The sequence below is a fragment of the Corvus hawaiiensis genome, chromosome 4 (genome assembly GCF_020740725.1).
Source record: "Corvus hawaiiensis isolate bCorHaw1 chromosome 4, bCorHaw1.pri.cur, whole genome shotgun sequence".
NCBI lineage: Eukaryota > Metazoa > Chordata > Aves > Passeriformes > Corvidae > Corvus > Corvus hawaiiensis.
In genome coordinates this window covers 18488237-18515712 of record NC_063216.1, presented here as the reverse complement: position 1 = coordinate 18515712, position 27476 = coordinate 18488237, and the positions used below count along the sequence as shown (strand labels likewise).

The following is a 27476-nucleotide window of genomic DNA, read 5'->3' as shown; positions in this document are numbered from 1 at the left end:
GACACAACAACACAACCAACCAACAACAGACTGTGCCAGCAAAAAGGAAGTGCTGGGGTGAACAAGAATAAGAAACAATATCCAGCAATTAACAGCTGCAGAAAGCAAAAGTTTTCAGACGGGATTTAAAGTTGTAAGAGTCAGCAAAACAAAAGATGTGAGACAACACGGGGAGTCATGGAGAGACAAGGCGCCGAATTAACAAATAGAGGAACAAACCATGGAAAAACACTTGTCAACAGATCAAAAGAGTGAACAGCAAGGATTGGATTCAGTAAGATTTCAAAAAATATAAAAGACCTTGAACACCAGCTCTTTTACAGTAACAGCAGCACACCAAGTTAACCTGGACATTCATTGTTTGCATTTTCATACCAACAGTCCCCCCATCGCAGGGATCTCAGAACACAGGAAGCCTAACACAAACACAGGAGCGATACCCAGGCACACATTAACTTGCCTTAGCAAGTTTCACTGCTACTCCGAGGGTACCACTAATGTTTAAGCAGATGTTTACTAGAGTTTGACCTGCCTTGCCGACCGCGTCACTTACAACCATGCAGCGCAGGAGCTGTTTCCAGTGGCAAAGGTTTTGGGACACGCCACAAAGTCACTGAAACTCCTGCAGCTCTCCGACAAACATCAGAGGGAACCACTGCACCCTCGGGACACGTCACTGCAACCGAACTACATCATGGTTTTAAAAAGTGTATCAACGTAAAGAAATGTATCAGTGTATCTCTGTCATTCTGCGCTGAGGCTTTCCCTCCTGGATTCCAAAAGGGCGATTTAAAGTGGTCACCGTTAATAAAAATGGAAACAAACAGCGGTTCAGTGAAGTAGCCACAGTTAAAGTACATCTTTTCACCCCACAAAGAGCTCACGGGAAAAGCATCCTCATGAAGCTAAACATCTGATTATAAATATCTCATCACTGACAACCAGACTCTGCTGGGCACAAACCTGAAATAAAGGGATGCACATTTCACGAGCTAATTACGACGATGAGCGAGAAAGAAAAGGTTTTGCCTTTTACGTCTTTGTCAAAAATTCTCGGAAGGGCAATTAAACCTAATTAATTAATTAATTAAAAGGTCAGCTACACATAAAGACCGTACGAAGGCGTTTGGGCAGGGCAGAGAGGGGGCTCTGGTGCTGCGCTCGGGGCCGGCGCGGGGGCGCAGCCCCGGCAGGAGCCGAGCGCGGATCTCGGCACCGCCGCCGGCACCGCGGCCGCCCGGGCCCCGCTCGGGAACTTCTCTCATCCCTCGCCGCTCCCCATCACTTCCTACTTTCCCCGCTCCGCCGAGCAGCGCTGCCGCCCCTTCCTGTGCCGCTGCCGCCGGCGCTGCCCGCGGGCCGGCTCCGCACAGCGCGCCCGGCTCCGCCGCCCGGCCCGCACTCACCCCAGCGTGCTGATGAACCCATTGACGGAGCCCTCCGCGTACAGGGACACGATGTCCCCGATGTACAGAAAGCTGGACATTTTTTCAGACATTCTGGCTCATTTTCCAGCTGGGTTCCGCGCTCCTCCCCTTCGTGGTTAAAAAAAAAAAAAAAAAAAAAAAAAAAATTAAAATAAAATTAAAATAGAATCAAAGCAAATGACAGAGATCCGTGGGGAGGCCGGGGGCTGAGGCGGACGGGCGGGGGGCTGAGCGCGGCCTCCGAGGTGCCGGGACGGCTGACAGGAGCGCGGAGCGCGGCTCTGCACGGCCCGGCCCCCGCCCGCGCCTCCGCCCCTGCCCGCCCCCGCCCCGCCCCGCCCCGCCCCGCAGCACCACCGCGGGCAGGGACCGAGCCCCGGGCAGGGACCGAGGCCGGGGCAGGACGGGCGGCCGCTGCTGCCCCGCGGCCGGGAGAGGGGCTGCCGAGACCCCCGTGCGGGCCCTCAGTGATTCCTCGCCGTGCGGGCCCGCGGGCGGCTCCCCGGGGCTGCAACCCGCAGGGGCAGCGGCTGAGGGGAGCAGAGCCGGAACCGGGGGGCGTGAGGGGACGGAGACCCTTCCCCGCAGCCGACCCCTCCGCTGAGAGAGCATGCTTGGCGTGGTCGCCAAAGGTGTCACCCTCTATTTGATGGGTTGCAAACTTCAGGAACTCCTTTGGTTAATGTTTTTTAATGAGAAGCAAACCATGCTGCAGTGCTGTGCAGGAGTTCACAGAATCCCAGGACGGGTCAGGCTGGACGGGACCTCAGTGGGGCAGCTGGTGCCACCTCCCTGCTCCAGCAGGGCCATCCCAGAGCACAGGGCACAGGATTGTGTCCAGACTGTCCTGGAATATCCCCAGCGAGGGAGACTCCACACCCTCTCTGGACGATCTGTTCAGGGCTCAGTCACTGCACAGGACAGAAGTTCTGCCTCCTGTCCAGGTGGAACTTCCTGGGATCAGTCCCTGCCCGTTCCTCTGGTGCCATTGCTGGGCCCCCCAGAGCAGAGCCTGGGCCCTGCTCGGAGCCCTCCCTGCACACAGGGACACACAGGGCTGAGGGCCCCTCTCAGCTGGGGCTCCTCTCACCCCCAACAGAACACATTTCCGTAAGAAAATTACCACCGATTTAACAATTAAAAAACCCACCCTCAATGTAGAGAGCATTCTGGGAGCACTTTCTGCCCAGGACATCGCAGCCTCCCCACACTCACCAGAGTGGGGCTGCCAGAGCCCCCCCAGCACACCCAGCTGGAAGAGGGCACAGTGGCCAGAGAGGCTGCAGCCCACGCCTCGGTGGCCAAAGGGACTCAGGGGGGCTGCACAAACACACTCTGCTTCAGTTCACTGCCCAAAACCAAGGACCAGCCCACCAAAATACATATCCAGAAGTGGATGGAAGTGTTCAGTTCCAAGGTAAGGCTATCCCCAGCAGGGGACTCTTATTCTTAAAAATACTGGGCATTCTTTAAACAAAAATGTGATTTTCACTAATGGTTCTAAGAATCAAACTATTTCTACTTTTTATGATTTTTCAGGTGTAATTTACCTCCCTGAGACAGCTCTCCTAATTACAAGCAAACTCAGCAGTAGTACCCATTAACCACTGTATTCTTTTTAAAATACAGTATGGAATAAAAAGAAAAAAAAGAAGAAACAATAACTCAGGTCTAAGAGCCTGATCAAATACTAACTCTGAAATTATAAGAATATTAATCTAGTTGCAGGAATGTGCAGACTGCTGGTAGTGAGTAACAAGCTGAGGGTTTCACACTTAGATTTAATCTCTCGGATCTGTAACTTCCAACCTTATTACACTGCTGAGCATAAATTGCTGAGATCAGAAATTAGGAGTCTCCAAATTAAAAAAAAGACGTTTATCATCTAGATGTATGTTATGCCATTCTAGAGGTCCCTCTTTTGCTCTTTAATGGTGAATATATTGGATTTTTCACTGTATTTTGTACTGGCTGGGATACAAAGACACCAGCAAAGACCCCTCCTATGGAGACAGTCTGAGAGAGTTGGAGTTGCTCAGCCTATGGAAGAGAAGGCTCTGGCAAGACCTTATAGCACCTTCCAGTACTTAAAGGGGACTTACAAGAAAGCTGGAGAGTGGCTTTTTACAAGGGCATGGAGAGATAGGAGAAGGGAGAATGGCTTTAAACTGAAAAAGGGTGGCTTTAGGTTGGATATTAGGAATAACTTCTTCCCTGTGAGGCTGCCGAGGCCCTGGCACAGGCTGCCCAGAGAAGCTGTGGCTGCCCCAGCCCTGGAAGTGTCCAAGGCCAGGTTGGATGGGGCTCTGAGCAAGCTGGGATAGTGGAAGGTGTCCCTGCCCATGGCAGGGGGTGGCACTGGATGGGCTTTAAGGTGTCTTCCAACCCAATCCATCCTGTGATTCTATGTACACGCATATACAGGCCCTAGATCTGACACTTCCCCGGATTCCTACAGCACAGTCTCCTGGCATCACCAGTTGTTAAACCATTTCTGGAAAAGCCATATGAAGAGAACAGGTGCCAGAGCCCTCGTTCAGGGACCAGCCCTTGCACAGGAAAGGCAAAGATGAGGCCCTTCAAACTGCCCCAAACACACACTGCAAACCCCAAAGCTGGACTAGAGTTAAAACACCCCAGAATTAGAAACTGAAAGTCCAAGCAGCGCAAGGCACCAGAGGGCAGAGAAGCTCTGGCTCCCTGCCCACATGCTGACTGTGTGAAAAGCATTGACTCAGGGGCCCTCCAGGAGCCACCACACAGAGGGCTCAGGTATTTTATTTCATGGAAATGTGGTTCCAGGCAGCTTGAGCTGAGCAGGAAAGGCTTTACAATACATTGACAATATCCTTTGCCCTCCTGACCCTGTTTATCTCAGCCATTTTATACCAGGCTCTAATAGCCTAATTAAGATACTTTAGCCAGGGCAGTTTCACATTTCCCAGCAGTAAATGAAATCCTGGCATGCCTTAGATCAGTGGGAGTTTTCCTGAGAATGAACTTCAGAACTTGGCCAAGCAGCAGGATTGTCTGTCCTTGCTGTGCCTGGGAGTAAAGCCCCATTTGGGACCATTCTGTCAGGAAGAGACAGCTCTGTTGCCTAAACACAGGTTATTGGGGCCATTTGAAGTGTCCTTTGGTACCTGAGACATCCCTGTGTGTTGTCAGCAGGGAGGCAGCACTGCTGTGCCCTTGACAGCTCTGCCTGCATGGGGGCCACCGAAAGGGGCCCACAGGTTTTGCCACTACAAGAAGGTTAATTCAGGTCACTTTAGAAAATGTTTAGCATATGCTTGCCATGGCGAAGCTTGAAACTGATAGGAGTCCTACAATTGCAGTCACCTTTGCTTCTTTCCCCCCCAAGGAAATCAAGGCACAGGCGGCATTCTCCTTCACTTCCAGGCTTGTTTGTCTTGGCTCCGGCTGGCTTGTGCCAGCAGCTGAACGCTGTCACCACCTCGTAGCTCTCCAGTGATACACATGAAATGAACTGGAAATCTCAGTCCAGGTCCAAGCAGAGAAAGCTATTAACTAGAAATGAGTCCTATGAAATCAGCAGTTTTGCAGAAAAAATCACATCCTGAAGGCAGTCAAGTACTTAAGCTCCATTTTAAACCGGTGCCATTGAAACACCCCAATAATCTCATTGAAGTTACCAGATGATTTGTATGTTCAAAGTTAGCCAGAACCTACCCACTTTTGTACACCAGGTCTTAAACTGGTAGAAAGATCACCCTGGAAAAGCAGATCTGAGGAACCCTTGCTCTTCTTCTCCTTGCAGACAGGAAACATAAGTAGTGACAATCCTCCAGCATATTTAACAAGCATTAACTCTCTTCTATTAAAAATAATGATTATGCCTCTCTGAGTGCTAGTTTTATGAAGATGGTATCTGGAAAAATTTAATTAAAATGGAAGAGATTTTGTCATAACAAGTCTACGTAGAGAAAGATAAAACATGGTCAGAGATTATAATGGAACATTGCTTCATTTATCTGGAGCAGAAATACACCAAATGGGTTATTTGGATAAATATGGATATTTTTAGTACCGTTTTAACCTTGTAATTAGCTGCAGGGTGAAGGTGAGGCTGATTAGTCAATAACTGGGATATGTTTTCCATCAGTTATCTCTGGTAATCTTTTGTTCCAAAGCTAGGAATACAGGCTTTGCTGTGAAACAGCACCCAGATGCAGGAATCATCAGCACGTGCTGACAGGCTGCCCTGGTGTACATATTCCTCTGTACATTGTAAAAGTGAGGAGGTCTTGCTTTCTCAACTCTCATTTCTAGTCTGTTACTTATTTTCAGAGAAGAAAATATTCAAGCAATTTCAGAGGTACTGGTATTCAGCGGTTGCAGTGGTACTCTGACATTAAGTCTCTCTATAGAAGTATTTGACTGTATTTTAATGCAGGGGAATTTTACCTTGATGTCTATGTCCTAGGTTTTAATGTTCACTCCAGTGCTGAGGCACAGAGGAGAAGCAGCTTATCCACAGAGAGGTCAACAGAAACACCTCATTGCAGCACTGAGCATCCACCTTAAATATGTAAATCCACAATATTAGAAAGTCCTCAGACTCCAAAAACTCACCAGGTTAAATAGGCCAACATCATCCTATTCCTGCTCATTTTCCGCCCCTCACATCTTAGGAAGATGCTTGAATTTCCTGCTCACCTTGTCTAAACAGGGGAAGCTCCTGACAGAAGCTGAGCTTTTTAATGCATTTGAAAATTGTCTGATTGGAAAGGTTTGAATTGCACACCTACGCAGCCTCCCTGCTGGATGAAGTTACAGATACATGGGCTGCTCCAGTGAAGCAAACTGAACCAGGCTTGTACAACAGGCAGCATTGATGTTTGTTTTCTCAAGGGCAGAGGATGGTGCTTTCCAGCTGCAGGGGAAAAGGGGGAAGAGAAGAATGCCTTTAACTGTTTTAATACAATAGATGTAGATGGGAGCAGGCCAAAACCTGGCAGGCACCCCGGAGCTTTAGCATGAAGCTATAAGAAAGTTTGGATGCAAATCTTTGGGTTTGTTTCTTATCTTTCTAATAGACAAGGAAAAAAAAATGAACAAACCATTCCAGACATTTTGATATTTAAGATCCAACTCTGATTTTAAAGCCCATCTGTAGCTGGAGTATTTTTCATAAACTTATCACAAGCAATGCACAATTAATAGCTTATTTGAGAAAGGCCTGGTTTTTAAAGGCACCCAACGAAGTTTCCCACACCAGCTGAAGACACCCATTACCTTGTGGATATTCATATTTGAGCCAGCCAAGCTCTTCCCGGAGCACAATGGCATTTCAAAACACTGGGATGTATAAAATGAGCATGACTTGGCCCACAGGTTGGATCAGAGAGCTCCAGAACAGCTCCTTTTGACAGTACCCGCACACAGGAATTGATTTACTGCTGGTAGAGCTTTGTTTTACTTTGCCTATAGCAAATGTCAGAGCAGGAGCTGATTTCTTAAGAGATAGCCAGTTGTGGGGACTCATTTTGTCTTTTTTCTCCTTGTGGGAGTTAACTCTTTACTGCTGTTGTTTCAAACAATATGTTGGCATTGGAACCATACAAAATATCAAACATCTGGTAAAAAAGAATTACACCAACAGAATACCCCGGAGAAAAAGAGGCCTGATGGAGATAAATGTGATTTAGTAACGTAATAAAGCAGTGAATCATGCTAAGTAAGCGTCATTATTTGGTTGAGAATAATGAGAAAACCAGAATATGGAGCATCCAGTGCTGGTTTACCTACTTTGTTCAACCTGGCTTAGGTAGGAACAGGAAATTCCAGCTGAATTCCTAACCCCTTGTCTTGTAAAGGACTTTCCCTTGGAGGGAACCACATTTTTCTTAACGTTACAAAATGAACACCTCTCACAGGTAACCTCTTGGGCGTTTCACTAGGAAATGGGTGTGAGTTTTGCATCCTCACTGTCCAGGCACACTGGATCACATCATGGTGTGAATGAACAGATGGGGACTGTCTGACTTGCTCTTTGCTACATCTGAATTTACAAGAGCTAATATATGTATTAATTCAAGTATTTAAATAATCGCTGTCTTGCCATAATAATCTCTTGAAAGAAACAAACCTAGAAATAAAGAAAACTGAAGCTATTTGTGAATTAATACCTTCAGTAAAAGGAGTTTAGATTAAAGAGGAAGCTTGGCCACCCTTGTAGCTGTGGCACGACACAGCAGCTATGTAAATAAACTCCTGAGAGCAGCTCCAAGCCATTCCAGTGAAGTATGCGAAGAATATCCAGTGATATTTCTCCTTGCCATACATTTGAGCCTTTCTGAAATCAGTTTCCAACTGTTCCACCACCAAAGCTGTCTATTCAAAGAGCCAAATACGAAAATCCAACCAAAGCAGAGAGTACAATGTGCCTTTCTCTGAAAAAAAAATTAAAAAAACCACCCTACAGAAAGGATGCTTTATTTAGAGGGTTCAGGAAGTTGAAGCGTTGCCTTCTATCAGCTCCCAACCGCAGAGCGAGCATCAGGAAGCGCACAAAAATGAACTCACTATTCCTGCAGGGAGCAAGTGCCAGCGGCTACACCAAGTTTGCTTCCAACCTTGCAGCCCTCACTGCCAGCCCCCACAGACTTGTTAATCAGCCACTGTCTCCTGGGGCTCCTGTGCTGCTTGGCTGCCTCAAAACGAAGCCTTCCCTACCAAACAGAGAAAGGGCCACATACCTTGTTTGAATTTCCTCTTTTGCTAGCTGTCCTGAGACTTCAGAAACCTGAAAACAGGGGGAAAAAAGTGAATCATCTTCATAAAAGGAAAAAAACAAAAGCCTCCTGTAGATGATAGTGACTGTAATTTAAAAGCAATTGTGTTTTGAGTGCTGTCATTAATACTGGCTGACCCAATGGCGGTGGTTACAGTGGGGACACAGCATCAGCAATATACAGCAGTTCTTTAAAGTAAGTATACACTAAACCATGCAAGCAATATTCCACAGAAGCTCAATGTTGCATTTTTTTTTCAACTCCAAAATTGATAAAGTTTTGCAAAAGTTTCCACAGTAAAGTCTAAGAAAAACAACAGTTCTAGTAAGAGGTCAAAAATAATGCTGCTGTATTTCCAAGCTGGATAAAGTGGCAATAGTTAACAGCTAACTAAAAAAAGTGCAAAATATCTGTAATTGCTGTATGGCTGCAGTTTAATTGCAGCCATGGAGCTTGGAAAGCATACCTGAGGAATACCTCCCTACTTTTCCTAATTTTATCATACAGAGCCTCAGGAAAGATGTTTCAAACCTGTGGAAGATTTACACTTCAGGACTGCTTAAAAAGCCTTGTGCTTTTGATGGTTTTTATGATCAACAATTTTTTTTCCTTCATGAAAAGCTTTTGCAAAATAAATTCAGCTCTATTTTTTTGCCAGAATTGTCTCCTTTCACCAGCACACTGGCCATGTTTAGAGTGAAAATAAGAGGGCTGTGGACAGCTTTTTTCTTTTTTGGGGCACATTAAAAATTACCAAAGGGGGGAAAAAAATTGTGATTAGTTTTGGTCAAGCAGCTGTCACCAGGCCCATCCTTCTTGGGCCACACCAGCATTTCTAACCTTGGGATGAAGTGCATTTCTCTTTCTGGTCCAGGTTCAGGGAGGAAACATCAGTAAAAGCAGCTTTTTTTTGGGAGAACCAGTCTTCCCTCATGAGAGCAGGGGCCACAGATCTTCACCTTAGGCCCATTCTAGCATTCAGATGGGTAAAATAAGCTGAAACCACCATTTTAGGGAGGGGAACACAAGTCAACAGGCTTTGGGTAGTTGGCACTGCATTTCCAGAGAAGTCATTTAGGGAGGTCTGGAGTCATTAAAGCCCAAATAAAGCCATCACTCCTCTCCCTCACCCCAAGTACTGATGTTTCTCACAAATTTGTTTGGAAGGCAAAATTAGAGATCAGGAATTCTCTTGGTCACTGTGTCTGGAGATTTTTTGGTTGAGGAGGTCCAAGAAATCATCTGTGACAGTCTCAGCCTGCTATGGCCTCACTGCTGATTGGTGTTGGAGCATCCAGGTTGGCTCTTTCCAAGGTCTTTCCTACTTTTTCCTCTCCCAAATGCAGATCACTTTCCAGAACACTATGGAATTCTTTAATTAGCACAACCAAATGACTGGGCTGTGATTCCAAGTAGGCAGAAAATGTCTTTGAGGGCAAAATATGGACCAAGATTTGAGGTTCGCACCACCATTACTTTGAACTGATTTAATGCTTAGATTGAGGAAGTGCCCTATATGGGAGATGTTCTCAAAGGATTTCTGTCATCTCAGCCCAGCTGTGCCCAGGAAATGAGAGCTTGAGTAAGAATAAGAAAGGAGAAACAATTTTGGTGAGGTTTTTTTATAAATTAATATGGAATTATGGACATCATCAAAACATTACAGCACATTTGGATCCCCCAGACTGGAGTCTCTCTCTTCCTACCAGTCCAGAATGCAGTGGGTTGAAACAAAAATCTTATCTAAAAGTTTGGTTGAATGCTGAACTGCTCAATTCACCTGGAACGTAGAAAAAAAAAAGCCTGCATACTAATCACATGGAAATAACTGATTTGCTTTTTCATTTAGGAATGCCTTGTGCATTTGCCTGTGTCCCCTACCAATATTTAACACTGTATTAAAGATGTAAGTTGTGAGTCAGAAAAAAACTCTGCATTGTGTTCATGCCTTATCCCTGAGAACTGGGGGATTTTTGTTTGCGTTTATTTTGTGGGTAGTTTTTAAATATGTTCCTCATTTGGGTGTCTTCCTTAGCCACTACAAAAGTTAGCAGAACAGCTGAATCCTGAAAAGCTGAGACATGCAATTTCATATCCTCCGGCATCCTATGATTTAAATAGATCCATGATGTGGATTCTCGATGAAGTAAATCCCTGTTTCAATGCTGTACAAAACCTAAATCAGTGAAATAACCTCCTGTTTTTCACTAGCTATTGCAAGACATTTTGCATCTCTGCAGCAGTGGAACTTAGAAATGTGAATGTGTTTAGGAAATTAGATTTTAACTAATCCGTAGGCAACCACAAACGAGTGCATTTTAAAAAGCAGAACCATTACCCACCATTTCCCTTTTGTCAACCCAAGAAAGGAAAAGTTAGCAGCAGATGAATTATTTTACCAGTGAAACTGGATTTTGCTTAAAAAGCACAGAAGAAATGCATGTTGTTACCATGTCACAGGCAAAGAAACTGCTGGAGATAGCTAATAAACCCCAAAATTTAAAACGCACATGGATACATTAGCACTACACTTGACATTATCTCCTCAGTGATCTGCAGAGATATTAAATTGCTGCTTGCAAACAGATGAGTAACATAAAAGTGAAGCCTGTCCTCTGACATCAGCACAATCAGCACCTCTGTTTCACAGCCAGGCTGGGAACTGCCACCTCTTCAGTGGCAGGGACATAAAAACACCAACAGGAGACGTCCTGCCTGGTGCACACTCATTATTCAACAGCTGCAAGTACCAAGAACAGGCTCACAAGATGTAGGACTGGATCACATCAGGGCAGACTGGATGGGGATTCACCAAGTTTGTTAGAGAGGTTATTAATGTGAAAATGAGGGTGTAAAGGCAAAAAGGGGGGAAAAAATGCTGATTTCTATCCATGTTCCCTTCATGGTACAATTTGTTATCTGACATCTAGGAGAAAAACATACTTCCCGTGGCTCTAGAAATCCCCTTATCTGCCTCCCTGGCAGCTGGCTGATGGAGCAAAAGAGGAACAGGCAAAGGTTTCCACGAGGACACTGCTGAACCTCTCTCCAGGACAGGGAAGGGGGCAGATGATGTGGTTGGTCCTCGGTTCCATTTCTGCTGCAGTGAAAAGCACCAGCAAGCCACCATTCCTGCAGCATTCCCACGCTGGGGTGAGCCCACTCCTGCTCCCAGAGCGTGCTGCCAAGCTCTCATTTAATCCTCGCTCAGCTCTTCCTCCCCATTACCCCTGTACCTTCTGTTGTCAGTCTCTGCAACAGCCACGAGGCCGCTCCATCCTTCCCTGGCAGGGACAGGTCATGTCAGGCTGCTGCTGCTTCCTGATGTCTTCATTCCTCCTTTCCAGCCCCTGGATCATGCACATGAGCTATGAACAGTGAGCACAGGGGATTTTGGGAGCTGTGGGGAAAAGCAGCCCTCCCCCAGCAGCAAGAATCTTTCAGTGTATTTTGAGAGAAAAGTTTCCTCTTGGCGATCTCATCTGTAAAACTGGTTTATCCCCCATTCCCACCGTACGTAATTAATAAAACCGCATTAATGAACATATCTTGACAACCCCCATGTGAGAAAGCAAAGTATTAATTACCTGAGTAGGGAACAGCACAGGTGAGGAATGGAAGAACTGAGAGATCTGGGAAGATATTTATGAATTAAGCCACTGAGAAGCAGGCATGTAGGAAGATTTACTTATTTTGTGACCCAGCTGAAGCACTTGCACAGATCAGTGAGACACTGGCTCTTAACTTGCCTATCTGCCTTTGAAAAATCTGAGAGGCTCCTCTCTGAATCTCAAATGATTTTGGAAAGAGACACATGATGAATCAAAAGGCACATGGTGGTGTCTCCAAGTCCCAAGTTAGTGCTCGAACCATCAGGAAATCCTGGCACTGGGAAATCCACATGACCTGATGCTTTAAATCCCAGGGATACAACAGGGCATGGAGAGGATGTTTGTCTTAAACTCATCCCATAGGGAAAGAGGATGCAGGCTTGACTGACTAGTGTAGTCCTCTACAGACAAATTAACAGAGTTCTTACCACAGATCATCCCCATCCAGCTGCAGTATCTGTTCATCAAAACAACTGCTCAGAAACTCCACAAGATCGGAGGCCAAGAGCCCAGAGGGAGCAGGCTATGACAGGTCAGGCACAGGATATTTCTCCATGGGGAATATTCCTCCAGCTAGTTCTGTACATGGTGCAGAACCCCAGGAGGGACTGCTATGGTTTATTTTGTGTTACAAGTTTTCATTTCTATTTTCACAGCTAGCATGGAAGCATGATTTCTTTATTGATGCTTCAGTTGAGAGGGTTTATATCGCAAGGTGACAACCCCTACTGAAAGGCTGTCATACACATGGCAGAGTGATCTCCTTCATGTGGGAGGTGCAGGACTTTGGGAAGGGCAGTGTTTGCTGCATGTTGGCAGCTACCCATCCCTCATCTCCCTCTAAAAGGAAATCACACATTACTCTGCAGAGAAAGGAGGCTTGTTGCTTTCCTTCAGATGCCAAACAAATAATTGGCTTTTATTCTTCACAGTGAATATTTATTCTTCTACCTCAGAGCCCTTGCCAGCCATTAGGAACTCAGCATGATGCACATCCTGCAGCAATTTCACCTTTACATGTGACCTCAGGTGAGGGTTGTGACAGAATAAGGAAAAATCAGTGCACATATTGTTCAGTCCCTGAAATGCAGAAAAACGTTTGCCATTTTCAATGGGCTTTTGTTCAAGTTTCTCACCTGGATGTGGTGCCCACTGCTCCATCCCAGATTCCCACATGTGCACACACAGCCTCAGCTGCTGATGAACTCCACATCATCACACATCAGTTCACTGTTGCAACAAGGATGATTTGTGTTCCCTGAACAAAATCTATGAAGTTGCTGTGAAATTCTTACACCCATTTCCAGAAAAGTACTGATATACCACACAACAATATTAACAGCAAAGAGATATCCGCAAAAAATGAAAAGTAGGATTCAAATGAAAGGGAACGCCCAGCAAATAAAGTAGACAGCTTATGTGTTTCTAACAAAATTGAAGATAAATGGGCATAAACAGAGAACACAGGGAGCCATGTATGGCTTGTTTGTGTGTGGAATTAGCTGACTGTGTATTGAGTATAAATCTCAGAGTAAATGAGATACACCAGGGAGCTCTTGGATTCTCTTTACTAGTAGTAAATCAGCTACTTTTCATTATTTCCCACTGATGCTGCTACTGGAAGTGTATTCAGCTAATTTTTAAATAAACTACTTTCTGTACCCAAATGGCAAACAAATAACTGATTAAATGGAGAGATAGCATACCCAGAAGATTTGCATCTATCTAACAGCACCTCAAGTCATATAATTATGCTTTGTAACACCATTGCGAAGGGCTTGAACTAAAATTTCCCAAAGACGGGGATAGTAATTGTCCCAACATGAGGTTCCTAATTTATTTTTTAGTATCACACACAATCCTCCTGAGGGGTATTGTGATGCTTGAAGGTCCCCCAAGTCTCCAAAACAGGAATAAATTTAACTTTAGCCTTTTTCACAATATTTTGTGTTTACTGATATGAAAGTGTTTTGTGGAGGGTTTTTTTCTTTTCCCTCCCAAATCTGAGTGCATGAAACCAAGGGCAGAACCAGAGCGATGTCCCACAAGTCCTCAGTGCTTCACCTTCACAGTGAGGTGCAGCAAACCCACAAACAGACGATTACACTCCTGGCACCCACTGTTCCATCCCAGCCCACCAGCTCCACAGCACAGGTCCTTGCGCCTGGACCTGCAGAACCATGAAAATTCCACATCCCCAAAGGACCCGCTTCTGTGCTTCATCCCAGGAGCACTGGGGCTAAGACAACAGCTCCAAACCTGCAGGAAGATGATGGCAGGCAGGACAGGCAAGCTGTGACTGCTCTGCAATGAGCTTAAACATTACACTTACATGACTTGGGAGAGGGAAGCATTACTAGTCATGACTCAGAGACAGGAAAAAAGGGAAGCAAATATGACTTGGAGTGGAAAATAATTTGGCTTGTGGCACTTAGTTTGCAGCATTTATTGATGATGGTTCAAAAACATTTGTTTCTAACAGCTGCACATCCTCTAAGATGTGACAAGTTAAGATGGTAAATAAGCTCTGTGCTAATTAAGTCTCCCCTGCTGCACCAAACACCTTGAGCACTTCATTTGAGGAGTCAGCTTCCAGACTCTGCCTCAAATTTGCTGCCTCATCCATCCAAAACCACCTGGCCTCAAGCATGGGAGAAGAGGGAGAGAAAGAAATCTTGAACTCCCAGCTGGAGAATATTCCCAACGTAGACAAGGTCCAAATAATTGCATTCCTCATGATCAATTACATTTATTTGCTACCTGCTCAACAGATGAGAGTCCTACATACACACACACACATTGGAAACCTCTTGCAAAACAGATCCAAGGCCTGCTTAAAAATGAAGCTCCCTCCTCCTTCCCAGCTCCCATAAACTACTCTGTCTCTGACCAGCCCAAAATTACCCTGGCTGAGGTGTCTAGAAACAGGAACCCCCTCCAAATCGTGTTTGTCCTGGGGGGATGAGAGAGATGAGGTTTCTTTCAGCCTTTCCTCAGATCACTCCTGCCAGGGAGGTCTCCTGGGCTGTAGCCAGCTAAACCCTTGGAAGAGGGGGAATGTCCTTTCCAGACTCCCTAACAGGATAGTCCCAGTGCTCAGCAACAAAGTGGTGCAGGGGTTGTTAAGGGTTAGCACTTTTCTCCTGTCAGGAGGAAAATACAGAGCAAACCAGACAGAGGCTCTATTCCACTGCATAAACCTAAAGTTGGCCCAGAGCTCACGATAAAACCAACTTCCATTATAAAACAAAACAAGCAAACAAACAACCCCCCCTCCCCCCAACAATAAAACACACAACATTAAGTGCACAAATGTTCTCACACAATCTGCCACACCAGGACTGGCATGTGGATAGTCTCCAGGGTCTGATGATTGTACCTCTCTGCTAATGCTACTCAGAGGTGCAGAGTGAAGCCACAGAGAGGAACCACTCAGAGAACAAACCAAAGGCACAACAGGCAGCACATCCACACGGCTCCTTCCCCCAGGAAACTGCCAAAGCTTATAGAACATCATGGAGAAAACAGAGATACCTTATCCAGCTGATGGATTCCCTGAACTGGCTGGGGGAATTGTCACTGCACATGTACCTGGTTCTTGTCTCTCCTCAGACACCCATCCCTGGCCACTGCTGGGGGAGAGGATTCTGAGCCAGGTGAATCACCAGGTGTCCCCATTCTTGCATTCCTGTCACTACTGAAGAAAATGGCTAAACTTTAGCTGGTTTTAATAATTATGGTCTTAATTCCATTTAACTTGTTTAGAAAGTGTAAGTTTATAAGGCAAGCTACAACAAGTTTGGCATGCAGCTTGCAAAGCAGGGATCACCACCACCATCATTTTACCTAAGGAAAAGCAAAAGCCAACCAAATTAACACACACACACATCATATACATATATGTATAGATATAGATATATATATATATAGACACACATGGAGGGAGAGTCTCGTTGCTACTAATGGACAGAATTCTCCTTGGGATTTGTCCCCGGGCGCAGCTGAAGCCTGGGAGGAAGCAGTCAGGCTCTGCAGTACTGTTGAACATTTTCACACAGTGGGATTCAGACTAGTTTGTAATCTGCATGCCAAATTCCACTGTCCATAATATCATGTCATCCTCTTGGTTTTCAGCTGGGTTGTCTCTTTGGTTAAAATTAAAATTGAGAAAATAAAATAGTAGAGCCTTCTCTGGGGCTTATTAAAGGTGGTGTCCTATTCCAAGGGTTGGACCTGAGCAAACACTGGAGCATCTCGTCATTTTCTGTAACACCATGAGTGAGAACTGAAGTGATGCCAAGGGCTGTGGCCTGTCAGCTCCTGAAGCAAAGCTGCAGCCTGAGGAGAACCACCTCATGAATTTAGGATGTGTGTACCAAATGGATCTCTGAAAGCACAGCAATCACCACCACTGCTCGCAGCAAACCTGTCAGACAAAACTTCTCTTCACACTTGAGTTGGAATTTAGCTGGAGCAAAGAATGAATGAATCTCATTTCTTGTAGTTTGAGTAGAGAGAGATACGGGTGATACCTGGCAGGTCAAGTGTGCCTGCCCTGCCTGCTCCTGTGTCCCAGGAACCAGCTGTAGAGACAAGATGTTTCGCTCAGATCGTTCTCGGTAATTACTGAGACTCTCCTGTTTACCCGGGTGGAAACACCGGTACGTGGAGTGTGCACCTCTGTTTTACCTGCACTGGCAAAAACACACAGTGGAGATCAAGAGATTAAAGAGAAAGCTTTTTCAGCATTCTGGCTAGCTGCTCTGGAAACCCTAGGAATTTGGGAGCAAGGATGTGCATAGACAGGCCTGGAGCGCTTCAAGCAGCTGTTGGCTTTGCCAGATCACCTCCTTCTTTCAGCTTCCTTTTTCCACCAAGCCAAGAGTAAGGACAAGACATTGTCAGCCTCCTTTAAAAAAGGGGTGATGAAAAGAAAAACATTGTGGTTATCCCACCACAGAGCAGCCCCTCAATAAGCATAGCTCTTGAAAGCCAGTGCTGCAAATGTGGGATTGAGGGAATTGGGGTTTCTGACTTGAGTCAGGAGGGGCCCTTCCCTTACTCACTAGCACGTTCTCTTCAAAGCTGTGAGCTGATGCATCATTTTCAGCATCATTTCTGTGAGCAGTACCTGGATCAGCCTTGCTGCACACAGTTCTTTGCAGACATGCTCTACCTCCAGTTATCCCCAGGGGATCACAGAGCCCCTGGTTTTGGGGTAGCACAGGTTTACACTCCCCAATACCTGCCCAGCAGCAGTTGGGTCTAGTGGAAGTATCTAGGATTTACATAGAATCATAGAATAATTTAGGTTGGAAAGGATCTTAAATATCATCCAGTTCCAACCCCACTGCCATGGGCAGGGACATCTTCCACTATCCCAGCTTGCTCAGAGCCCCATCCAGCCTGGCCTTGGACAGTGCCAGGGCTGGGGCAGCCACAGCTTCTCTGGGCAACCTTTGCCAGGGCCTCCCCACCCTCACAGGGAACAATTTCTTCCATGCCTGGACTCAAGGTGGAGTCCTCTTGATTTTTCACATGCCTGTTGTGTGCTGGTGAGGCAGAGCTGCTGTGCTCACCCTGCCTGTTTTGGGGCCAACACTAATGCGTATCAAGGAGACACAGATAGATTTATACAGACTCTTTCATTCAAAACCAAAAATGCAGCCAACCAAACTCCAGAGTTTGGGCACGACTCCAGCCCTTCTTCACTTGCCTGTACACAGGTGGGGGAAGGAAAGGGGAGCACAGGAACTTTTGTAAAAGCACAAAGGGAATTCTTACAAGAGGATTTCTGAAGCTCAGAAACCAGCTTACTCTTACAAGGTGTTTTACTCCCTGGTATTACCGAAATCTCTGTATACTTACAAAGAAAACACTTTTCTAGCTGAAGCCCAAGCTGTCTGTGGATAGAAGTCACAGAAGTACAGATGAGGACGTGGCCTCTCCTGTACCACTGCAATGTTTGCCTCTTCCAGACTTTGTCCATTTTTCCTACACTTTCTTACTGTATTTTCCATGCTCTCATCACTTGCCTGTTTTCCATCCTCTGTGACCACTGCAGTTTTCCTTCTCCACTCTCTGCTCCTGGGCTTGCTCCTGCACAGGCAAAACCAGCAGCCAGGCTGTGGTAGATCAAAAGGTCCGAGCTGTCAGTATTCAAACCAGCTCCACAGCAGATAAAAGCAGTTTGCCTGTGCTCTGCTCACTGTTCAGGCAAGGAAAGGCCATTTTCCCACGTGGCACTTCATTGCAAGAGCCCCTGACAACATGAACAACCCAGCAGAAAAGCCTGACCCCTCTTAAAACACCAGCTTCACTCTCTTTTGCCCTTCTCTAGTAAACCCCAGTTTGGAGACTCCAGTGCAATAAGAAAGAAAAGAAGTCTTCAAGCATAAATCCAGCACAAAGCCTACAGCAGCACCTTAAACTCTCAAAACAAAGGCTTTTTTGCTTACAGGTGTCAAATTCCCAAGGACAAATATCCATCTCACTTTAAATTTAATTTCCTGAGCTGTAATTTATCTACTGAAAACAGAGCTGGTTAATCCCCGTGTGTATCAAGTCTTCAAAAAAAATTGTTTTCCTCCTTCTTTTCTAGGAGAACAACTAATACCAAGGATTTCAGGTCCTGTTTTTTCACCCATGGTGAAAAACAAACCCTCAGATCTGAAGACCACAAGCCTCTAAGGAAAGGTATTTGGTTTCCAACGTTGCATCTAAGGCAACTCTTAAAAGCTTTCTGAGGGAGCACACCCAACACCAACTCCTTTCTTTTACACAGGTAATTCCATGCAACCACTAAAAAATATTTATTTTTCCCTCTTTTCAAGAGAGATGCCTCACACAGGAGTGCATTACAGAAACTGGAGGGGTTTTAAGCATATTCTCCCAAGTTGACACCACCTTGGTGACCCCAGAACTCGAGCCCCTTGCTGTTGCTGGCAAAACGAGCAGTTTACAGTAACTCTTCCTTGCTTGAGGCCAAACTGGGCTGGGTTTTAGGGTTTGACCATCTCAGAAGAAAAATAAATTTTTATGTTGCTCTGGTCATCGAGTAAAATACTAAGGAGGTGTAGATTAAAAAAATAATCATACTTTCAACAGAAATAAATCTGGTCCATGACACACTCATCAATATTTGTAACCACCCACCTCCAATGCCTCTCTGCAGCCACTTAGGGCTTGCTGTAAAAACGTTCTGAGGGAGAGGACAAAAAAAAAGTTATCGGCAGGAATTCTGTTAATTGTCACCGAAAGGCTTTCGCTAGATCATTTCCTGTGCCCTGGATCCAGCTGGAAGCACTCTCCGTTGGGAAGGCCGACACACAATCGCCCGGCCCTGCCACTCGCTGCTGGACAAACGGAGGAAGCTGCAGCCTATCATAAATCTGTCAGTCATGGACCAAATGGGCATCAGGAGGGCTGGGCTTCTCTTCCCCCCAATTATCTCTTGGCAGACACACAGACACGGAGCTGGGAGATAAATGGCTTTTTTCAGTAGCCCGGTCCCATGAACTCGGCTTAGAACCAAAAAATTGCCTGGGTTGGAAGGGACCTTAAAAATAATCTTGTTCCAGCCCCCCTGCCATGGGCAGGGACACCTTCCACTATCCCAGCTTGCTCAGAGCCCCATCCAACCTGGCCTTGGACAGTGCCAGGGATGGGGCAGCCACAGCTTCTCTGGGCAACCTGTGCCAGGGCCTCCCCACCCTCACAGGGAACAATTTCTTCCATACATCTGGCCCAAATTCCCCCTCTTTCCATTTGTACCCATTGCTCCTTGTCCTGTCATTCCAGGTGCTGATGCAGAGTCCCTCTCCACCTTCCTTGCGGGCCCCTTCAGAGCCTGGAATGGGCTGTGAGATCTCCACACAACCTTCTCTCTCCAGGCTGAACAGCCCCAACTTCTCTCAGATCCAAAGCCAGAGCAGGGGCTAATCCATCGAGGAGTGGGATCAGAGGGAGCTCAGGAGACCTGCCCCAGTTCTGCTCTGCCACTGGTCTGCAGGGTGAGCTTAAAACATTTCTCCTTTAAAAAACAACAATCAATCAACCAAAAAAAACCAAAAAAAAAAACCAAAAAAACAACCAAACAAAACCCCAAAAAACAAACCAACAAAAAATGCAAATCCTAGCAAAACCAAGGCCAACCCTTCTCTTTAGGTGCTCTCAGTGGATGAGCTAAAGATAATGATGTCAAGCAGTATTAAGTTAATTTATTTAACGCAAGCTGATCATTGCTGTTTTGACATGTCCAGGCATATTTGAGAAATAGGAAAGTAGCTAGAAACAAAATAAACAAAGAAAACATCTGTGAGTTTCAGAAGAACTATCCTGAGAGTCCTTTCTCCAAGCAGCTGGTCCTGAAAAAAGTTAACATTTGCCCAACGGGCTGGTGGCAATTACAGATCCACAGAGGTAAAGCCACAATTACAACCAGTCCTGAAGCCAACAGGGCAAACCTGGGGTCAGAAGGGAAATGGAGACACCAAGAGGCAAATGGCAGGAGCTACAGAGGAATTTGGGGGAAGCAGGGAGGCTTGGAGTCCCTCTGGGATGTGGACAAGGGGAGTCAGGGTCAGGGGTGGACAGCAAGGTGTGAGGAAAGTCCTTGAATGTGGGGAAAGTCCTTTAGGTAACTGTTGTGGATGCCAGAGGTTGCTAGGCAGGGACCGGGTGGCTGCCCAACAACAGGCACACAAACAAATAAATCAATAATAAATAAATAAATAAAACCACTGAAATGCTTTGCTGGTTCCTGCCAAGGGCACCTCAGGCAAAGGCAGATGCCAGCAGCCAGGGCAGGATGGAACCCAGCTCTGCTGGCACCCGGTCCAGCAGCCAGCCAGGAGGTCGAGGTGCCACTCTCGCTCTCTTTTCAAATGGAAACAACAGACAAAGCTGTTACCCCGGCAACTTTCAGAGCAGGGACTGTTGCAAGAACAAACATTATGTATGCAAATAAAAGCATCCAGGCACAACAGCCTGGAAAGAAAAAAAGAGCAAATAGCCAGACTAATATTTGCAGAAATAAGTGAAGTAAGGCTCCTAGATCCAGAGCTAGGACTTTAAACAAGTAATTCAGTTTCCAGAAGCTCTGAAGGACTGCAAGAAAAGAGCTTGAACTTTTCCTAAAAACTTAGCTAGTTTATCAAATGCCTTTTTATAGCACCTAAACGTGCTGTTGAGACCTGGCTGTGAAAAGAAAGCCCCACAAAAACATCTGCTGTCTTTTATAAGAGCAGCTATGAAGCTCAGCTTGAGGCTTTTTGCATTATTTCATGCATAATTTCATTTCAGGCACGTGGCATCCGTACAAACTAAATGGGTTTGGTTTTCTCCATCCCCCAAGTTCAACACAATTTATAGCTCACTCACTTTCCCTCTGTTAAACTCACTCACAACCTCAAGAGCTGCCTTTCCATCCCTCTTTTTTTCTCCGTATTATACCGATAAGCCTCCATAAAAAACCTTGAGCACCTCAGCATGAGTCATGCACATACTTACCAGGGCCTTGGAGCAAGTCTCAACCCACTCTAAAATCTGACAAATTGGTTGTCTTTAATTCTCACATATTAAATATTTAGGGATTACTTTCAATCCCCTATCAAAGATCTGGCTTCATCACTGATAAATCATATAATTCCTGAAAGACATGAAAACAGAGTCACAGCTGCCTCTCTGCAGAGGCCTCAATCGTTGCTTTCACACACAGGACAATACTTTGCCTGAGCTGTGGTTTTCTGGGCAACACTTAATTTCACCTACAAAAGGACAATTGGCATATACTGAAGAAAAATAGAGGCAGAAACTGAATCCCACCCATAACTCTGGGCAACCCATTCAAAAGGAAGCTGTAGACATTGCTGAGAGTGAACATAAACACTGCTTTTACTGTAACTGTCATAGAAACTCCTGTATTCTAAAGTTATACCATGCTTTATTCCCCTCTTTTTGTTTCTCCTTTGCAATTGAGGCAGCGCAGCCTCAAGTGCTTTGCTGAGGATGCGGATTTTTATTCTGCTCAAGTGCTTTTAGCAATAGCAGGAGCAGCTCGCCCAGACAGCTCCAAGGGATGCAGAAAACAAGTGGCCTTTTTACAAAACAAGCTTCCAGGGACTGACTTGCACCTCGGTGCCGTGAGGAAACAAAGCTTGTGCAATTGCAGCCTGTCCCCTCCAAGAACCCAGTCCTCTCCCCAGCCAGAAATGCCTGATCCCGTTATTAGCCAGTTTAGAGCATTTGGGGAGGAGGCATCTTATGGATGCCTTGAAAATTATGTTATTTCAAGATTTTTTTGAGAATTAAAGGTTGGCTAAAGGACAGAAATTCAAAACCATGTCCCCACTTGAGGGAGGGAAAAGCCAAAAGCAGCTCTGCTCAGCTCCTGGCTCCCCTTCCCCGTGGAAAATATGGCAGAGGATGAAGCTGAGATCATTAAGTCGGAAGAAAGAGAACTGCAGAAAAACCTGAAGGAAACCAGACTTCATCAGCTGCACCACTCCGACAGCAATTTGTTTAGTCAATTGCCAAAGTAAAACAAACACCGAAAGAAAAACATCTGGGAGGAGAAATTGATGAGAGGGCTCTGGCTGTAAATTTCCTTCCTTTCCCCCATCAGTCAGCAGCCTCTCGGCTTCTGCCACACAGAAAGGCACGGGGGTTCAGCTGTTATGTGCTTTTTGGAGAGAGCTTTAGGACTGGCTTTACAAACCAAGCAGAGATGAAGGAGGGAGAGCAGCCCAATTGCCCGGTTTTCAGCACCTCTGGAAGTGCCTAAGGGGGAAGGAGGTGCTCTGCACACCCCGGACCCAGCCAGCCTCTCACCCTCTGGGCAACACTGCCATCTCCTCTGCAGCTTCCCCATCACTTCCAGGCATGACTGAGTTCACTCTCCTTATGAGAAGATCCACAGCTGATCACGTGGAAGTGCGATTTTTTTCTCTCTGTTCTTTCCAGCAGAGAAGACAGAAACCATCTCATCCAAAGACAGAGCAATGGCAGCAGCATCTGTGTTAGGGGAGGGACAGCTCTGGGTTTAGCAGAGAGCTGCGAGCCAAATTTGGGGCTGGTGCCAGGGGAAGGGAGCTCTGTCCCAAACTGTCACATCAGCTAAGAGGGAGGCGGAACTGAGACCACTGAGTGAAACACACACCATTTTAGGGTTATTACAGCAACTGGTTTGAGAGCCTGCTGTGGGAAGGCAGCAATGCCAGCTGAATGCAAAAGCTGGGCGCAGGAGCAGCAGCAGGCCTGTCAGCCCAGCCCTTATAAACCTTGTGCTTCTTGCTTGGTACATATCCCACCCCCTTCTGAAAAATCACACAAGGCTGGAACTTGGCACACGAGCCTCCCTTCTGCCCTGGGGTTTGTGCAAACCTCAGCTCTGCTCAGACTCCTCCATCTGACCAGAAAAAGGGCAGAAAGAAAAAAAATTAAAACAACAACGAAGACTTTGCCAGAAGACTTCAGTCAATAGCTCCTTTTGCCATGCAGGACAGCTCCGAGTGGTATCAGCTGATAGGATTTCTAAAATCCCTTTTGAAGTGACAGCCCATGTTGGTATTAACAGCTGGAGAAAGACACAGTTTTAATGAGGTTTTAAAGGTTTGCAGGTCTCCCAATGAATTTGACAGGTGTGAAGGCAAAAGTCCTGCTTTGTTAGCAGCTCTAGCACCTTCTTCTGTCTCCCTTCCCACAGAGCACAAACAAAACCTTCCTACAACAGAGCATCTTTATTCAGGCCAACCTAGTGATCTTTCCTTTAGAGGAACTACTGAATAACTAATAACTTTGAAAAGGCCAATATTTAATATTACTTCAAAGTTTATGAGAATATGAACTTTCATCAAAAAAAAAAAAAAAAAAAAAAGAGAAGACATTTTGAATTTGACCCGTTTTCCTCATTTTCAAAGAAGCTGAAATGGAAGACAAAAAGATGGTGCTTTAGAAAGTGAAATCATTGAAATAAATTAATTCTTCTCACTTTTTAGCTCTCCCTAGGAAAAAAAACCCAACCAACAGCTAGGATGAAATAGTGAGGGCTTGTCTGAGCAGGAAAGCTTTATCTGCTACATATGTAGCTGTAACTCTGTAAGTGCCTGAGTCCTTTTAGTACAACGTTTTCCAGCTCAGTTTAATCAGTTTGCAATGTCGTAAACTGAGCTTTAAACTGGAAAAGAAAACCATAATTTGGGGAAAAATGCTTGTAGCAAAACAACAGTGTTCACATGGGTAGTTAAAGTTTAACCTTGGTATAAAATCATCCCTTGACTTTCATGTTTAAACTTTCCCACGTAGACAATTTCTCAGAGGAAACATAAGTTTGGGAGGGAAGTGGGGTGGGAAGTGAAAATACTTTCCCAGTGCTAAACAGAATGAGAAGTAGAAGCAAGTAAAGACAAGGTTTCCCTCAGATGTTGTTCCTTTGTCCTTTCCACTCTTTCTCCCATTTGGTTTAAAATAAGAGAAAAAGAAATAAAACCTGAGGCAGCCGCTTAAAGATAAAACACCAGCATGATTAAAATTAATAAAAATGGGGGTGGGGAGGGGGTGCATCATTATTTTGAAGAAACGGCATGAAAAGAAACCCAACCCTTTTTCTGATGCTTATCCCAGATACCAAAACTTTGACTTTCTGATTTATTCGCATTTGGCAACACAGGAGTGACATGGTTGTGACACACAGGTTGTAACATACAGGCTCCTTTCTTCCACCACATTAATTTCTACCTTTCCCAACACCCAGTTTCCAGTATTCTGCCTTCCAGAAACAGTCAACGTGTTAATTGCAACAGTCCAAACAAAAACATCCCCCACATTTTGCATAAGACTCAATGCACCAACAGCCAATTTGTAGGCATATCTCCACAGGTTTCTAGGCAACTCCAATACAGGAGGCTTTTCCTAGAATTTAATGGAAGTCAAAGGTGGAAAACTCATACTGGACAATTCACAGAAAATGTGCTACTATGTGCTACTACCAGGCTTCCTGTTATGTCCACACAAATGGCTCTGAAACTGCCTGGCAAGTTACCAATGCATGGATGCCAGGGCTGCCAGCACTGCCAGCTTCAGACATTGTGAAAATAATGAATCAGACCACCAAAATACTGTTCTGAAGTCACCTTCTGCTTGCTGAGTTTTCTGGGGCTACTGGGAAAAGACCTAGGTTTCCTTTGCAGCAGAGAAGAGGGCTGGAATATCAGAGACTTGAAAGGAAGCTAAAATTGCCAAGCAATCCCTTCATTCCAGGTGCTGGGGATTTAATAGATACAAAAAACAACCTCATTAAAAAAACATTACCTTTGTGTTCTAGGTTGTAAAGCTGAGCCATTCTAGGCTATTTGGGATGTTGCAGGAGACCCTAAACCCTGCCAAGCAGGCTTGCTAAACATGGACAGGGGAGTATTGGACATTTGTTCCCCATTTCCTCTAAGAAGGAGTGACAAGAGAGTGCCTTAGGCAAGGGCAGCACAGGGAAACAAGAGAGTCACAATTTCCATTTTACAAGATCACCCAAAAAGAAAACAGAAGATAGTGTATCCTTCAGTGTGGCCTTTGGTGTTTCAGATAAGGATTAAGGGGTGTTTTTTTTCCCAGTGTCAGAATCGCATTTGTGTAAATGTAGCACACACTTGTTGGAAAAATTGTCTAAAGGTAAAAGTGGAGCAAAGTAAGTAAGTTATTTTTGTCTTTACAAGTACTTACAGGTGCCCCAAAAAGATTCTGTTTGATTCATGTGAGTTTTGGATTACAGTTGCCCACCTTTATCTCTGCACTCTGGCCATGAAATCACATGAGACTGAAGTTATTCCATAAAACTTTTGATATTTCTTGGTTCTGTGTGAGAAGTAAATACCTCAAGCCAGTGGTCCTTGTTTCTGGATTAGCTACATTTGTTCCCAAGTTTCCCTGCATTTAGACAGAGAGTGACGTTTGAGATAGTTTCAGAGAACCATAAAATGGCCTGGGTTGGAAGGGACCTTAAAGTTTATCCAGTTCCAACCCCCCTGCCATGGGCAGGGACACCTTCCACTATCCCAGCTTGCTCAGAGCCCCATCCGACCTGGCCTTGGACACTGCCAGGGATGGGGCAGCCACAGCTTCTCTGGGCAACCTGTGCCAGGGCCTCCCCACCCTCACAGGGAAGAATTTATTCCTGATATCCAATCTAAACCCACCCTCTTGCAGCTTGAAGCCATTCCCCCTTGTCCTGTTACTACGCGCTCTTGTATGAAGTGTCTCTCCCACTCTCATTTTTGTTTTTATCAAAAGGCATTCACCCAACAGAATGCCACATGCCTCTGTTGCAATTTAGCAAGAACAATTCATTATGAGCTCAGTAATTATACAACAGTGAGGATTACAGGGAGGCTCCAGAGAAATTTTAAAAATCTAATTATTTTAAGCCCTTGTACATTCATGGGAGGTTTCAGTAAGTTTATACCCAGAACACTATGACAGCAAACATTGTGAAAATATTCTGCCTCACGTGACACTACAGAGTAAATACATGATGTCTGCTGCTGTCAAAGCCAGGGGGACAAATGTTGCTAAGAAGGGACAGGACCCAAATAGGTGGAACACTCACTGGCACCTCCCCACCTGAAGCACAGGTGTGTCCATAGGCTTTGGATTCCTGCACTGGGCAGATGTTGCCCTTCCAGGGGTGGTTTGGAATCCTGTAAGCTCACAGCAACCAAGGCATCTCGGAGTATTCCCATCATTTCAGAGCATGCTGATGATTCATGCATGGTTACATGGCAATATTTACTCAGCTCTCAGGAGGCAAATTCATTAGGAGGTATTAATCAGCTGTCAAGCACCCATTCCCTTGCATAAGAATGATACTCCCTAAGTAAAAGTCCTTATCTGCAACTTGAATTTCTGCCCCACCACCTATTCCCTCTTTTCATAAGGGGTGAATGAGGACTTGTCATTGTTTCCAGGGATTGCAGGAGAAAGGAACACAGGAGATGTTGACAGTGAAAAATGGAGAGGTGAATGTAGTAACTTGTTTCTCAGCACAGCTGAGCATAATCAAAGAAGCACAAACTTTTGATTTCTTCAGAGCCAATCTTGGTTACAAGGGAAACAAAGTTTGCTGGATAAATGTTCATCTCTGGCCAAAAGCAGACATCAAGCACTGCACACCTATCAGTAGGGTTTCTGTTTTTCCCAGAGTATAGGAACACACTGCAGGCACTAGCAAGTCATTGTCTTCTGGTAGATACCACACAATTTTTGTCTTTATGTAAGATTTGCATCACCACTTCTTGCTGTATCCAAAGCACGCTCGCCTCGTAGCTAAAATGGAAGGGATCTGCACAACAGAGCACGACAGAAAGCTTGGTAACTACTGCAAACACCTCCACAAACAGAAGCAATAAAATACTTGTTAAAAGCCAGCAGAGCGAAACCTGATTCCTTAATAAAAGGCCACTGGGGTTGTAGGGCCAAAGCAAAGCAGGCTGTGGTTTTCAAGCCATCTTGCTGTCAGAGCTGTACCAAGAAAGGAGCACTCCCTGTCCTGCTGCTGCAGTCATCTGGCTCCAAAACATCATCCATGCTTTCTCAGTTCTATCTTTTGAGCTAGTAAATGTTCTTTTCTTCTTGCGTGCTTTTAAACAAAGCTGTCCTTAGCAGGATGGACCAAGCATGTTGTATGCACTGCT

At 45.4% G+C, this 27476-nt stretch overlaps 1 protein-coding gene across 3 annotated transcripts in view; it reads right to left on the bottom strand.

Annotated features, from left to right (window-relative positions):
• ITPR2 (inositol 1,4,5-trisphosphate receptor type 2) overlaps window positions 1-1707 on the bottom strand; it is a 247831-nt gene extending 246124 nt beyond the window's left edge. For 2 of the 3 annotated variants that reach the window (XM_048300592.1, XM_048300593.1), the window contains exon 1: window positions 1407-1706. In XM_048300592.1, coding sequence (XP_048156549.1) covers window positions 1407-1498 — 92 coding nt within the window. In that variant the 5' untranslated portion in view covers window positions 1499-1706. Of the gene's footprint in view, window positions 1-1406 lie in introns of all 3 variants that reach the window. The other variant, XM_048300591.1, reaches the window with a different exon arrangement.
• Window positions 1708-27476: the final 25769 nt, after the last annotated feature.